Here is a 15,843-nt window from a genome sequence, read left to right on the forward strand (position 1 = left end):
ATATATATATATATGGGATGAAAATGAAAATTGTTATAAAGATAATATAATTAAATGGCGGTAGTTACAGAGATAATATAATTAATGAGAGTTTATAAGCATTTATATTAACTCTATATTAAATGACAAAACGGACATTATTGGGCAAGAAAAATAAGTGTTTTGGGAAACTATAGTAATGGATTTCTTTTAATTAAGGTAAATAAAAAATTTATTTTATAATGGTAAGAGATTCGTATGCAATAATTTTTCTATATATAATAATTTTTATTTTATAATGTTGTACAATACAACATTTTAAAGCACAATTTGTTATGTTTTTTTTTTTTTTTTTGAAATGGAACTTCCCTATTAGGTTTTCGGGTCAGCTTTCGTGCCCGACTAATCCCCGCTGCAAACATGAAGTTTTGCCTCATGTTCTGGAGACACTGCAGACGAACCTTCATGTCCACAATAGCTAAATGGTGTCGGGATTTGAACATGGATCAACAGGTTATCTACCATATCTTCCACAATCCATATGCATTACTAAGTCACCACAACCCAAGTGGTTTCCAATTTGTTATGTTGTGTATGGAAAAAAAATTATTGTGTAGGAATTATCTTCTTTTTATAATTATTAATCAGTATTGTATGAAACTGATTATTTGATTTCATAAATAATCATATAATCAAATTTATCCCCATATAAATTTATAATAAGCAAATCTCTCTCACAATATGTGGTTTAACTATCAAATAATTAGTTTCAGAAGTTGACAATATAATTAACACTAAGTAAAAATTAATACACTTACATTGGAAATTTATTTCCACATTCCGATAAGAAAATGAAAACTACTATTTGGCATCAAATTAAAAATTCAAGTTGTAGGTGAAATTATCGTAATTTCCATAAATGTAAAGCAAAATATTGTGACCTAATCATTTAAGAGTATATATACTTGAATTTTATTTTCATATACTTACATATAGGGATGCGGAACCATTAGAACCAGGTTGGGTTCCGAGTTAAAAGAATGGCTTTATCTGGATTTCGGGTCCTTCGGGTCAAGGTAAACAGGGCTCCAGAACTAGAACCAGTTTCTATGAAAAATTTAAAATATGTATATATCTCATTCATTTGAAATCAAATTGACTTGTAGTTATCTCAAACCAATTTTAATTTTTGGTTTAAATTCATTGATTTATTACAATCCCCCAAAGTTGAGATATCAAAAGCTGTAAATTTTCTATTTTTCAATTTTATTTATTTATTTATTTTTTTTAACTTAAAAATTTTAAAACATACATATCTAACTCGTTTGAAATCGGATTAATATGCGGTTTTTTTCAACGTTTAATTTAGAGTTTGTATAGTATAATTTTAGATTGTAATTTAGTGATTTTTGGTTTAATATCCAATGACTTACAGTTTTCCAAAATCAAGATATCAAAGTTGAACTTTTCAAAGTTCAACTGACTAAACAATTGCCAAAAAATTCTGGTTTTCGCTTCTAAACCCACTTTACCCGGAACCAATTCCTATATACCGGTCCAGTTTCCAGTCCTACAAAATCTCATTAACCGGTTTCCGGGTCGGATTTGGACCCAAACTATAAACAAGATAAAATCATAAAAAAGAAAACAAATGATGAATCAAAACAAAGTTAAATACATTAGAAAATTTACAAAATGCACAAAGGAATCAGATGAGCAAACTTACAGTTGTGTCAGAATGCCATTATTTCCCAGTCCCAAATAATTTACAAACCGGCCCCTTAGCAGTCCCTCAGTTACCTGGTACCAATACCAGTACCAGGTACGGGAGGGACCACTATTTGGGCCAAACGAATCACAATTACTAAAAAAGATGGACAAATGAAATTACATCAACTTCTCTTTACATTGTTGTCTTCTGATGCTTCTCATTTTGATGTTGAGACCAGTAAGCATGTGCTGCCAGGACCCGGTCAAGAAGCTCCTGTGGGACCGGCTCTCCCCTTCTTTGTTGAGGCGAAATACTCGCTGTGTGAACCAAAGTTTTCCACTTATCCTGTTCATAAATCAAATCATTATTACATTATTTTATTTATCCAATTTATATTTTAATTATTATTAAATTATATTTCTTACCTTCAAGTCCACGTAAGTTCGATGGTTTGCATCATCAAAAGCACGCATTTTAACATCACGCCATCTGCATTTTTTTTTTTAAAAACAAATTAATACTAAAAAAAAATAATTTTTTTTTTTAATTTTAATTTTTAAAAGTTAAAAAAAATACAGACCTTCCAGCTCCAAGGGTTTCAACAGCTTCCACAAGTGCTTCTACTTCAGACACTGAAAAAGGTCTTCTGGTTCTTCTTTGTGAAAGTTGATATCTTTTGGTAGGTTTTTCACTCAAAGGGACAATTGAGAGTATCTCAGGATCTACAACCACAAGAGCTTTTGAATCTTCCACTTCTTCTTCTTCTTCACTTCTTGCATTCACATGTTCTACTTCATTCTTCTCCAAAACAGGACTACAAGGTATCAACAATGGAGTTTCTTTCTGTACAGGAGATGGAGATGGAGATGGAGATGGAGAAGAAGGTTCAGGTAAAGTAGGCTCCAATGTGAATCCTAATGATTCAAGATTGCATTTTTGGGAAATCCCTGTTTGTTCTAATGTTCTGTTGTCATCTCTAACTTTCTTGCCTTGAACAAGTACCCCTACATGTAATTGACCTTGTAGAATAGCTGTAATCGCCTCCATCACACTCCTCTAAAAAACACAATTTCCATAACATAATATATATATATATATATATATATATATATATATATATATATATATATATATATATATATATGTTTAGATCATATGAATCTAGAATTTAACAAAAAGATACTCAAAACGTGACTAATTTCATTAACATACCTTAAGTGAACCCACAGTTGCAGTCTCGGGTACCTCAACGTATAATTCTGGCACTTTAAACGACTTTATGCTAAATTTCACTAAAACCAAGAAAAATCATTTGTATCAGAGACACTTGTTGATTATAAAACCTAACATAATATTCAAGAGAGAAATACCATGAGTATCTTTAGTGTTTGCAGGTTTTGAGCAATGATGGAAAGACTTCCTCCTTTTAGATGCTTTATCTGCTTGATATTGTTCTCTCATGTATATATTTTTCCTTTTATGATAAAAGGACCTAACTTCACTACCTAAAACAACCAATAAAAAGTACCAAATAAAAATAAAACATTAAAAAAAATTAGTTTACTAGAATGGAATATTGTTATTACCATAATCCTTGGGTTTTGGAGCTACTTTACGATATCTAGAAGTCAGAATATTCCTTATTCTTTTGTATCCAGCATGTGATCGTGACCCAAACGCCCTCCTTTTACTATTATAATGATTATACCTAAAATAATTTTCATCATCATCTCTAATATCTATCTTCATATTTCCCCTATTATGTCTGTGAACATGATCACTATACAAGGATAGATGTAGCCTACTAGAAGATTTCTTTAATACATGATTATTTACACATGATTCCATTTCCACCTCATCTTTTAACCCATACGTTTTAACTGCACTTAATGCTTCTAGATCAGTGGGTTGACTAGCTGGTTGACTCTCTATAGGAGTCTCATTGACTATGTTTTTGTCTTCAGAAGCTTCCATTCCCAAATTAGTATCGATTTTCTGTATGACATCACAAGTTGTAGAAACAGAAGCGCGTTCTAAACCAGAATCATTATCGGAATGTGGGAATTCGTTCACAGTTGGGTCAAGATTAGTGGGTTGACTTTCTGTACCACTTCCTTGATCATGATGCTCATGTTCTGATGTTGCAGGTTTGACTTTGACTTCATGTGGTTTGTGTTTATCGGTGCTGGAAATAGAACTTTCACTCTCCTGTAACAACTTGCCAGCTACAGCTGCTAAAAGCTCAAAAGCACAGATTTCACCACCTTCTGATGGTTTGATTTGTGAACTCCTCCTCCTCTGAAAGAAACAAACTGAATGTGTTAATTGAAATCTGGAGTTTAAGATTGTTTGGTGAAGGAAATTTTTTAACTTTTTTCAACTCACCCTTAAGGATCTAGGAGCTTTAGGTATCACAGGGGCTATCAAACCATGAAATCCTCCATAATATATTCTCTTCTTCACCACCATATCTTAGGAATGCATGCTAATGAAAGACCATCAACTATAATCACGCACCAATTGTGTCTGCTACAATATCATCAAACTCAATAATTCAGTTTAGGGAAGGAAATGACTCCTTAAACAAAAAGGTTTTATGAGCCAAAAGATCATGAATGCCAACAAATGTAAGTAACCATCTCACAAAGTTGATTATAAACTTGAAATTCGATGTTTGATTGGTTAAGGAAAGAACATTATTGAAAAACTAAAAGTAAACGAACAGATAATCTACAAACCATGCTGACCCAATAAGCTAGATCTCAGGATCTGGATATAAGATCAATGATGATAAATATAGGGAAAAATGCTATAAAAGATGGCTTTAATTAGTCCCCACACATGAAATCAATGTTGCGGTTAGTCAAACACTGTCAACAGAATATACGAAAATGACAAAAAAATAAAAATAAAAGAACTCAAAACCCATGCAACATCGAGTTAACATCTTAAGAAAAGCTGTCCACAGATATAATCCATCATTAAAAGTTCAAAATTGTTCTGAATTAATCAAATCCGATTTCATCGTGATTTTTAGCGGAATTTCGCATTAATTACATCGTAAAATTGTTAACCGACAAGGTTTAATCGGGAAAGGACACAAATTCAACGCGATCGGAGAAAATAGTCTATATTGTACGAATCCGATCCGATCTCCATACGATTTAGGGAATTCTCGTAACAGAAAAAAGGAGGTTTAGCTTAAACCCCACGGAGATCGGACCAAATCTCGGCAAATTATACCTAACAAAACAGCGATTTGCGAGCGAAAACCAAGGAAAACAAATTCATCGAAAAGATTGACGAGAAATAACATAGATCAGGGTCGAATTACCTGTCCGAAGAGAAATTGATTGATCCGATTGATTCGTATGTAACACGTAACTGTACAGTTCGATTTCGATAATTACGGAGAATTTTTCCAAACAACCTGTATTAATTATAAACAGATTATTGCAATGATAAGGAGGAGAAGATGATTTTAGAAAAAGTAATAAAAACAATACTCAAGAAATGGAGAATTGCAATGAGATGGAGTGCTTTAAACCCCTCTTATATATTTGGGGATGTGGTTTTGTAGTCATTCACCATAGATTCCGAAGATGGATATGTGTTAGTTAAAAGGGTACAAACGTAATTTCCCATGGGAATAATGTTCAAATTTCAATTATTATTATTTGGTTTTAATAGATTTATATTTGATACATAATAGATCACAAAAGTACTTTCACTTTTCATGAATAGTATCAACTAGTTATGTATTAATTTTTTTTCTTCTAAAATGAAATATTTTATTAAACAAACACTATCAAGAAACTAACAATAGAAAAAACCAAACGTCGTGAAGAATTAAATTTGTTTCTTTTAACTAATATGACCAAGAACCATTAAACTTACTACATCGAGATTTAAGTCAAGAAAAAACAATGATATATGAATCAAAAGATAACTTGAGGTGTTGTCTACCATCCAGTATGATTCATCCTAGATTTTTTTTTTTAATCGGCAAAAGAGAGATGTATTAATAAAGGAATAGCAAACCCCACCTAGTAAGAAGCTAACGGGAAACAGAGTACAAGTTTAAGAAAGTAAAACAAACCATTACATGCTGCTAAATGGATATGAAATCCATTTTGGCCATATGACATCATTTTTCCATTTCTATCCTTGAACCATAAGAAAGTCGATAATATAATGATATCAACAACTTTCGTGGCACACATCTTTCTGTTGTTGAATACTCTTTCATTTCTTGTCTTCCATATAGACCATAAAGTCCCATAACGTATGGCCATTAGTCTCCTCTTCTTTTTTGGGCAATTTCCCCAGTTTGAAGCATAATCTAGAACCTCGTTTACCGACTGAAAGTCAACCAATACTATTTGACACCAGTGAAATATCTCTTTCAGAACAGTTTTTGCGAATGGGCATTGCACCAATACATGGATGTCATTTTCATCATTATGTCCACATTGGCAGCAAGATGTAGAGGGAAGACTGATACCTCGAGTGGATAGAGCCGAGGTAGTGGGGATTCGTCCTAACTTTGCCCTCCACACAAAGCATGTCACTTTGATCGGTACTTCTTTAATCCACCAGAGTTTTCTTTCATCTATACTGTTGTTTACGTCAAGCACCTGTCTAAGTGCACACACCTGGTAACTCCCATCACCCGTGAGGCTGCAGGTCCAAGAGTTTCTGTTTGACACCTCATGCTTTTTTATGACATCGGTGGTAGGGATGCCCATTTTGACTAGTTCCTTTTCGATATTTGCAATATTGTTCCAAGCCCCTGCAGTTGATTTCATAGAGTAATGATTATCATGTTTGTTAGCAAGGTTATGTATGCTTGAGATGACTTTGGCCCATAGTAAACCCGACTCATTTCGAAGCCGCCACCACCATTTAATAATTAAGGATGTGTTGAGAGCTTTTATAGATCCCACATTATATATAAAACAACCGTATCAAATCGGTGTTTGTATAATCTTCATAACCTATTAGAATTATACCATCCAAATAAGGATGGCATGTCCGTAAAAGACCAAATATTAATTTAGATTAAATGAAAGACGGTATAAATAGTGTTAATAAAGGGGCAAGGGCAAAGGAATTGATTGAAATGAAAAGATGGTACTACTGTTAACATTTTTGGATTATTGTGATATTAAATACATATCTTTGATACTCGGACATACATGGATGTGGAAGTTGGGTAAGACAAAGGTCGAGGTTATTTTAGTTTTAAGCTCTTAAAATGATTGCATATGTATTTTTACTCATTACGGGATACATGTCACAAATGATTGCACTTACTTATAGCATGAGCTTTTTCTTTTGAATTGAATTATAAATGTATTTTAAATAGCATCCTTTCGAAAAGTATGTTCTTATGAAAGATTTTGTATGATAATATTGTTATCGTACATTGCATACACTTTATGTGAATGATATATGAACCGAAAGTGAAGAATTCTTATGTATGCTCATACATACATAATAAATGCGAACTTGATATTATTTGGCATTGATCCAAACACTTGGGATAAATATTGGGATGGCATCTCCTGTCATGTAGTAGTTGTCTTCACCATTCATTTTAGGAAATGTGTATTAAAGTGACCTAAATGGGTAAGGCATATAATGATATTAGTTTAGGTGGGTAAGGCGCACTAGGAATGATTAGATTATCAAAATGAATTGATTTGTTCTTCTCATCGTGATACAAGGAAACTATAGAGATTAGATAAGACCGTTTACAAAGTATACATGCTTGGATTATGCATTGAACTAATGTAAAATACTTGATTTGAATTGAAAATGCTTTGCATCAAAACGTATGTCTCTCATGAGACATTATTCTACTTATCTTATTTTATTTGACATGTATTTCAGGTCTGAAATCGACGAAGTGACGTTTAGTTTCCAACACATGGTTCTTATGTTAGGATAAGGCTAAAGATACATAAGATGGATCAGTTGGTCCATCTAAAATATCCTCTCTTTTTTATTATTAAAATTTATATATAAAAATAATCTTTGACGTATCTTAAATATTTGAGAGGATCTACCTTGATGATTTTGGCACATATATATATATATATATATATATATATATATATATATATATATATATATATATATATATATATATATCAAGTTTTCTAAAACTTATATGGTTTTCTATTGGTTTTACTTTAATAGTGAACCACATGATTTTATTACTTTAATAGTGAACCACATGATTTTATGTTTTAGACCTACCATTGCTTATATGATGACTACAAGAATATTTTGAATTTTAATGTTGTAATATCATGGCTTCTATAAGACTTGATGATGTTGTTGTAACATCCATGTGAGACATGTAATCTTTTGGGGGTTTACATTCTTTTAGGAAAATGCTAATTCCTTGTAATTACTCGATGTTGAATGTCCGCAGTGTTATAGAAATCAGCATTCATAGTCGATTAATCATTTGATGACCTTAAACAATTTATGATTGGGGTGCTTGACAGAAATTGATCAAAATCGGTCAAACTCAGGTTTGGGGGTCCTTGAACCGATTACTATTAGGTTACTTGGCGGTCATCGGTGGTCGTAGGCGGAAAATATTTAAAATTTTCAAATTTTTTTTTTAAATTTCAAATATGACACCAAAATTTTAAAATATTATACCAAAATTTTAAATTTTTAAATACATAGGGTAAATTACACGGATGGTCCATGTGGTTTGGGGAAACTTGCACGCTTAGTCCCTGAGCAAGATTTTTAACTCGTATGCTTCATAATATTAAAATTTATAACCTATCTCGTCCCTGCTACATCTAAAATAATTGTATTACCCTTGCATTTTTTTAAATATTTTATTAATTATTTATATTTTAAATAATAAAAAACCCAAAAACCCACCCCACTATATCCAAACCTCATGTTTTTCTAACCTTATGTTTCCTTCGTCTCCATCTCTTTCTCTAAGTTCGATTGACACCATTACTACCATAGCTTGCAACCACATTGATGTCATCATCGGGCCGGTAACCAGTAGGCCACTTTGATTCGCCGGTAACCATCTTCAATGATGTCATGTTTTTTTTCGATAAACATTAACAAAAAACGACGGTATAGAAACCCCTGTTCCTATCTATGACTTCCATGGCTTTTTCCTGAGAAATAAATCGATAAATGGAGGTGTGGAAATCCCTTAGCACTGACCGGAATCAACCCAAATCCTCATATCTCCCTCTATCCTCCACCACCTAAAGTCCTTCAACTTCTTCCCCATATATCCCAACAAGAATTTGATGAAATTTTGAACTTAAATCCTCTACCAATAATGAAACTGAGACTAATACACATCAAGCATGAACATTAAACGAAGCAAATATTTAAAGACAAAAGCAACATCAAATCAAAATCCACCTGCGTTTTTTGAAAACAAATCAAAAGCCACCTGCATTTTAAATCCAAACAATTTGAAGCATTCACGTGTTTTTTTAGGATGGTTTCTGTTTCACTCAGTCCTTCAAATCCACCTTCAATTGATATCCTTATATCCAGATAAATTTCACCAATCGATTCTTCTTACTTCCTTCCGTTCACGATCGACCCCATAATGGTTGTGTGTGGCATTCTTTATATTTGTGATAGGGGATGAAGAAGAATTACAGACAGTGACACTGTAGCGGGGGATTTACTTTTTATTTGGGGGTTTCTAGGGTTTCGAATCAATTTCTTTGGGCTTTTTGTAGATTTTCTCTACGTCTTTTTTTTTCTGGATTTGTACCATGGCTAATTGATTTCATATGTATATTTGAAGGAAGGAAACAGACAGTGGCACAATAGCGGGAGAGCTTTAATCGGAGAGGGAGGGGGAGGTAGAGATGAGGCGGTTTAGGATTTTTTTTTATTAATTTTAATTTTTATATTTATTTTATATAATAATAAATTAGAAAAATGAGAGAAAATAAATAAATAAGATCAATATAGTCATTTCAGATGTAGCAGGACTAGACGGGTTACAAATTTTAATTCTAGGGATGTCCGAGTTAAAAATCTTGCTCAAGGACTAACCGTGCAAGTTTCCCCAAACCGCGGGACCATCCATGTAAATTTACCAAATTACTTATTTTTTTAGGATATACTAATTTTTTAAAATAATTTTATTAATAATCAAGGGTTCTCGATTAATCCCCACCTAGTCTGATTAATTCATTATCACCAGTCAACCGTCGAGCGACTTTCCCAACATTGAATATCGGTAATACTCACTAAAATTTTCAAGTCTAACCTACATATTTTGAAGTATATTTATGTTTAAAGTGTAACATCCCAAAATCGAGACCCAAATTTTTTTGTTTAATTATAGTACTTATAAAAATAGTTTACAAGAAACATCATTGCTATCATTTCAAAACGTCAAGTCACAAGTCACAAATCACAAGTATCAAAAATCATAACATCAAATAGTAAAATGTCAGAGTAAAATCCCAGGGTCCTCAAAGCGGAATCGTGTGCGCGATGCGTTGCTACCCTGTCGACTCCTTCCCCTTAGCTAAGGAGGTACCTGAAACCAAAACTGAAAACTGTAAGCACAAAGATTAGTGAGTTCTCCCATCATACCACATACCATTTAATCATACATACAGCCGGGCAATTCTTGGGTGCCCGACCTGCCCATTTCAAGCCATTTTGGGGTGCTGACCTACCCATATCAAGCCATTATGGGGTGCTGACCTACTCGTGTCAGGCCATTCTGGGATGCCTGTCTACCCTCCAATCTATCTCACCCAGTCTCAGGGACTATTTTACCCCCTACTACTAACACATAATAACATATCTTAAACATGCTGTCAAGCATAGCCGGGGTATCCGACCTACCCTTCAGTCCTAACGACCGAATCGGGGGATTATTCCCCTCCTACTACCACTATCACATATACTATATCATGCTGGCACATAAAACACATCAAGTAACAACAAACCAGACAATTATCACAAAGACAATCATCTCAACTACAATCAACTACTAGTGGGTTGTCCTTGGTGCCTTAGACCCACTTCTACTGAAAGGTAACTCACCTCAATGTCGTGTAGTGTCTGTACTATCCTCGGTGTGAAAATCGACTCTCCCCGACTCCTCAATCCCTACACAATAACTCTTATAAGTTATCAATTCATACACATAACCCTTACAAGGGTCACTCAAGTCCAAGTCAAAGACAAAACCTTGGTCAAAGTCAACATCCGGTTGACTCAACTCGCCGAGTCCCCATACCCATAAAATGCCATAATCCCGCCTCTACTCGTCGAGTCTAGCAAGAGCTCGACGAGTTCGCCTTCAATCACTCATCGGGACATCTTCAACCGACTCGTCGAGTTCGTCCTTGACTCGTCAAGTCCATCTTCATCCAGATGAACGTGTCTAGTCTATGACTCGTCGAATCCGTCTTCATAGGGTTGGGACATTGCCTTAAACTCGCCGAGTTTGTTCGTCTACTCGCCAAGTTCCATGATTTACAGGCCCTTAATGACCCTAGATAATTAAGGGTTCTTCTTTCTAGCATCTGGTCCTTCAACAGGAAGGATTTAATGGGGAAATACGACCCGACTTGTCGAGTCCCTCCTTGTCTAAAACTATTCAGTCAATTTCAATGGGTCTTAATGCATCCAAATCATAGATCTGGCCTCCTAGGTCCCCTTTTATACATAAAGTCCCAAACTTGACATCCATGCATGGGGGTTTTTGGCTCAAAAAGCCATAAAAGAAGTCTACAAGATGCATAGGGTGCATATGGCAACAAAGTTGGCACCTTTATGCCATATGGACCCCCAATAGTTCCAGATCTAAAGTGCAACACCCAACACACATAGAAAATCCGATTATGGCTCCACTATGCCCATGAAAAGGGTAGAAATATCCCCAAATCAAAATCTAAGAGATAGATGGTCAAGGTTCCAGCTTTTTACCTTGAATGAGCTAAGAATGGAGTAAAACTTTTGGATCTTCTTGCTTCTACTTGAACTTCCAAGCTTCCTTCTTCTTCTCCAACTTCAAACACACAAAAAGGGCACCAAAAGGCTCAACAACACTCAATAAGGGCTTAGGTTTTCAATCTCGGGCTTCTCTAAGTTGGGAGGGTGATGGAGGCTGGTTTGGGACGAGATAAAATATTTAAATAGGGTGCAAAACCTAAACATTTGGGTTTTGTCCAGACAGTTCCTACTCGTCGATTCGGTCTCCCGAATCGTCGAGTAGATCACTAAAACCCCCGCATAATGTCAAGTCTACTCGATGATTTGGGCCTCCAACTCTCCGAGTCCGAGAGTAGAATACGAAAATACTTGAATTTAAATACGTACCAGGAACCAGGTGCTACAAATCTCCCCCACTTATTTTAGACTTCATCCTCAAAGTCTACTGCTGAATCCGAAAACAGCTCGGGGTAGTGCTCCCTCATCTCATCCTCCGGCTCACAAGTCCATTCCGAGCCCTTGCGGTGCTGCCATTGCACCTTTACCAGTTCGACCCTCTTGTTCCTCAGATCCTTCGACTTCCTGTCAAGGATAGCTACTGGTCACTCAATGTAATTCAGGTTGTCATCCACTTGAATGTCCTCTAAAGGCACCACTGTTGAATCGTCGACCAGGCACTTCTGCAACTGGGAGATGTGAACAAGTGTTGTGGATATGACTGAGTTCAGCTGGCAGGTCCACCTTATACGCCACCTCACCCACCTGGGCTGCAACCTTGAAAGGTACATTGTAACTGGGGCCCAACTTTCCCCGCTTCCTGAATGGATGACACATTTCCAAGGTGACACCTTCATGAGCACCATATCCCCGACCTGGAACTCCAGGTCTGAACGACGCCTGTCGGCATAACTTTTCTGTCGACTCTGAGCAGTCTGAATCCTGCTCCGCACCTGTTGGATCCTCTCCGTAGTCTTGAGTACTACTTCGGTACTCCCCATGACCCTCTGGCCAACCTTACCCCAGCATATCGGGGTCCTGCACTTCCTCCCATACAACATCTCGAAGGGAGGACGGTCAATACTCGTGTGATAGTTGTTATTATAATAAAAAAAAAAACTTAGCCAAAGGAAGGTAAGTATTCCAACTACCTCCGAAGTCTAAAACACATGCTCGCAGCATATCCTCCAGAGTCTGGGTGGTTCACTCACTCTGACCATCCGTCTGCGGGTGAAAAGTGGTGCTAAAATGCAGAAATCATACATCTCTATCAGAAATCACCGAAACTGGCACTTCGTGCCGAGCCACTACCTCTCTGATGTAGATGTCGGCCAACTTCTCGAACAAAATTCTCTCCTGAATCGGAATGAAATGGGCGCTCTTGGTCAATCGATCCATGATGACCCATATCAAATCCACTCCCCATGTGGTCCTGGGAAGATTGGTAATGAAATCCATCGTAATGTCTTCCCATTTCCGCATAGGGATGTCCAACAACTACATCTTGCCATGAGGCCTCTGGTGCTCAGCCTTGACCTTCCTGCAGGTCAGGCATCTCTCACATAACAAGCTACATCCCACTTCATACAGGGCCTCCAATAATCAAGACGAAGATCCCTGTACATCTTCGTCGCCCTGGGATGGATGGAAAACCCGGATTTGTGCGCCTCCTCCATCAATACTTGGCGCACACCTCCATGATATGAGACCCACACTCTATGGTGTTGTGTCAACAATCCATGGTTGTCATAATCAAAGGAGGAAACCTGGCCCACAATATGCTCGCTCTTACGATGTTCCTCCTTCATAGCCTCCTGGTGGGCCTCTCGAATCCGCTCTAATAGTGGAGTCACCACAGTCATCCATAATCAAATATCTATGATCGGCGCTACCTTGCAGCTAAGCGCATCGGCCACGACATTGGCCTTCCCCGGCTGGTAGAGGATCTCACAATCATAATCCTTCACCACATCAAGCCACCGACGTTGCCTCATGTTAAGATTCGGTTGATCCATAAGGTATCTCAAAATCTTATGGTCTGTGTAAATAGTACAACTGACCCCATAGAGGTAATGATGCTAAATCTTGTGGTCGAAAACAACTGCCCACAACTCCAAGTCATGCGTCGAATAGTTCGCCTCATGAGGCTTCAGTTGCCTCGAAGCATATGCGATAACATGCCCCCTCTGCATCAATACTGCACCCAAACCCGAGATTGATGCATCGTAATTCAGAAAAAAAATCCTCCACACCCTCTGGCAGGGCTAAGATTGGCGCCTCGCACAATCTATATCTCAGAGTCTCGAATGCAGCCTGCTACTCTGACCCCCAGCAAAAGACCACGACTTTCCTTGTCAACCGAGTCAAAGGCACGACTATCTTGGAGAAGTACTGAATAAATCTTCGATAGTAACCTGCCAATCCCAGGAAGCTCCGAATCTTAGATGGAGACTTCGGGACCTCCCACCTCATCACGGCCTCCACTTTGGCTAGATGATTGAAATCCCATCCTGGTTGACAAGGTGCCCAAGAAAATGCACCTCGCGCAACCAGAAATCACACTTGGAGAACTTGGCATACAAGCTCTCCCTCCTAAGAGTATCCAATACCTCCCGCAAGTGCTCCTCATGCTGCTCCCGAGTCTTGGAATAGACCAAGATGTCATCAATGAAAACTATCACAGACCGATCCAACATTGGTCTATACATGTAGTTTATGAGATCCATGAATGCGGGAGGAGCATTAGTGAGCCCAAATGGCATCACCACAAACTCATAATGACCATATCGCGTCTGAAAATCAGTCTTCTACACATCCTCCTATCTGACCCTCATCTGATGGTATCCTGAACACAAGTCAATCTTTGAGAACCAAGATGCTCCCTGAAGATGTTCAAAGAGATCATCAATCCTCGGGAGTGGGTAACGGTTCTTCACCGTCACCTTTTTCAGCTCCCGGTGATCTATACATATCTTATGCTACCCATCCTCCTTCTTCACAAATAGAATCAGGGTTCCCAAGGTGAATTGCTCGGTCTAATAAATCCCTTGTCTAACAGCTCCTACAGTTGTGTAGACAACTCCTGCCTCTCCAGAGGTATCCCATGCAACGCCTCTAGAAATACGCTCGCGTACTCTCATACCACTAGTACATCACTTACTGTCGCCCTACCCGTGCTCTCGGGTATCCAATACATAGGCGACATACCCTGTGCACCCCTACTGGAGATAGCGTCTGGCTCTCACTACCGAACATAAAGTTGGTCAACGCTGTGGCCTCTCGCCCTGAATCACCAGCTCTCCCCCACTTGGGGTCCTGACCCGAACCAACTGCTACGCGCAGTCGATCACTACCCTATTAGGGCTTAAGCAATCCATGCCTATAATAACCTTGTTCCCCCACAATGGTATGGGAGTCAAATATACCAAGTAGCGCTCGTCGTACAACCTCAGAGCACAATCTTTGAAAACCTCTGACGCCCGCACTGATCGGTCGTCCGCAATCTCAACCTCTAGAGGGCAATCTAACATGCCCGAAGACTCAGGAAACCTCTTCCTAAGCGCAAGAGAAACAAATGATCGGGTAGCACCCGAATCAAACAGCACCTGAACCGGGATACTGTTCACATGGAACGATCCTAAATGAAACATAAAGCATAACACATCAATATCACAAGCGACATATAATAAAAGTTAGAGAGAAGAAACCATACCCGTCACCACATCGGGTGCGGCGTGTGCCTCTTCGGTTGTCGGCTGAAATGCTCGGCTCCTCACTACTAGAGCCTCTGACTTGACCTTCCAGCCATCTGTAACCCATGCAGTCGCTGGAGTTGGCGCCACTGTTGGCGCTGCTACTACTGGTACTGTCAATCTAGGGTATTTGGCCTTTTTATGCCCCCTTTGATTGCAATTAAAGCAAATCAGATCCGAAGTCTGAACAATGGGGGCCGGAGCGGTACAATCCCTGCCAAAATTCCCTATCTTGCCACACTTGTAGCAGCTTGATGATCCTGCTCTACAAGCTCCCTCATGCGGCCTGTCGCATTTCCTGCAACGGCTCTGGCCTAGCTGGCCCTTCAACCTAGCGTCGGATCCCTTGGGTTTCTTCCCCAAAACTCTAGTAACCTACTCCGTCTCTGCCTTCCTCTTCATGAGGTGCTCTAAATCAATCTCTCTCTC

The 15,843-nt window shown here is 37.8% G+C and overlaps 2 protein-coding genes across 2 annotated transcripts; both read right to left on the reverse strand.

Moving 5' to 3' along the window:
- Positions 1-1,634: 1,634 nt before the first annotated feature.
- On the reverse strand, positions 1,635-5,228 carry LOC145009345 (telomere repeat-binding protein 4-like). The gene is made up of 8 exons (XM_078968053.1): positions 5,025-5,228; positions 4,076-4,219; positions 3,277-3,988; positions 3,061-3,195; positions 2,903-2,982; positions 2,271-2,746; positions 2,116-2,179; positions 1,635-2,035 (listed from the first exon to the last, which is right to left on the reverse strand). The coding sequence occupies exons 2-8, from the start codon at positions 4,157-4,159 to the stop codon at positions 1,883-1,885; spliced, it is 1,704 nt and encodes a 567-aa protein (XP_078824179.1). The 5' UTR covers positions 4,160-4,219; positions 5,025-5,228; the 3' UTR covers positions 1,635-1,882.
- A 508-nt stretch (positions 5,229-5,736) lies between these two features.
- On the reverse strand, positions 5,737-6,498 carry LOC145009427 (uncharacterized). The gene has a single exon (XM_078968123.1). The coding sequence runs from the start codon at positions 6,496-6,498 to the stop codon at positions 5,737-5,739; it is 762 nt and encodes a 253-aa protein (XP_078824249.1).
- Positions 6,499-15,843: the final 9,345 nt, after the last annotated feature.

The sequence above is a fragment of the Lactuca saligna genome, chromosome 8 (assembly GCF_052625555.1).
Source record: "Lactuca saligna cultivar CGN05327 chromosome 8, ASM5262555v1, whole genome shotgun sequence".
NCBI classification, from domain to species: domain Eukaryota; kingdom Viridiplantae; phylum Streptophyta; class Magnoliopsida; order Asterales; family Asteraceae; genus Lactuca; species Lactuca saligna.

What these genes read in the sequence shown, in the direction of transcription:
- LOC145009345 (XM_078968053.1), bottom strand. Translation starts at nt 4,159, where the DNA reads ATGGTGGTGAAGAAGAGAATATATTATGGAGGATTTCATGGTTTGATA. An exon ending in AAACACTAAAGATACTCATG is followed by an intron (nt 2,983 to 3,060) that starts GTATTTCTCTCT and finishes TCTTGGTTTTAG; the next exon opens with TGAAATTTAGCATAAAGTCG. An exon ending in GAACTTACGTGGACTTGAAG is followed by an intron (nt 2,036 to 2,115) that starts GTAAGAAATATA and finishes ATTTATGAACAG; the next exon opens with GATAAGTGGAAAACTTTGGT.
- LOC145009427 (XM_078968123.1), bottom strand. Translation starts at nt 6,498, where the DNA reads ATGAAATCAACTGCAGGGGCTTGGAACAATATTGCAAATATCGAAAAG.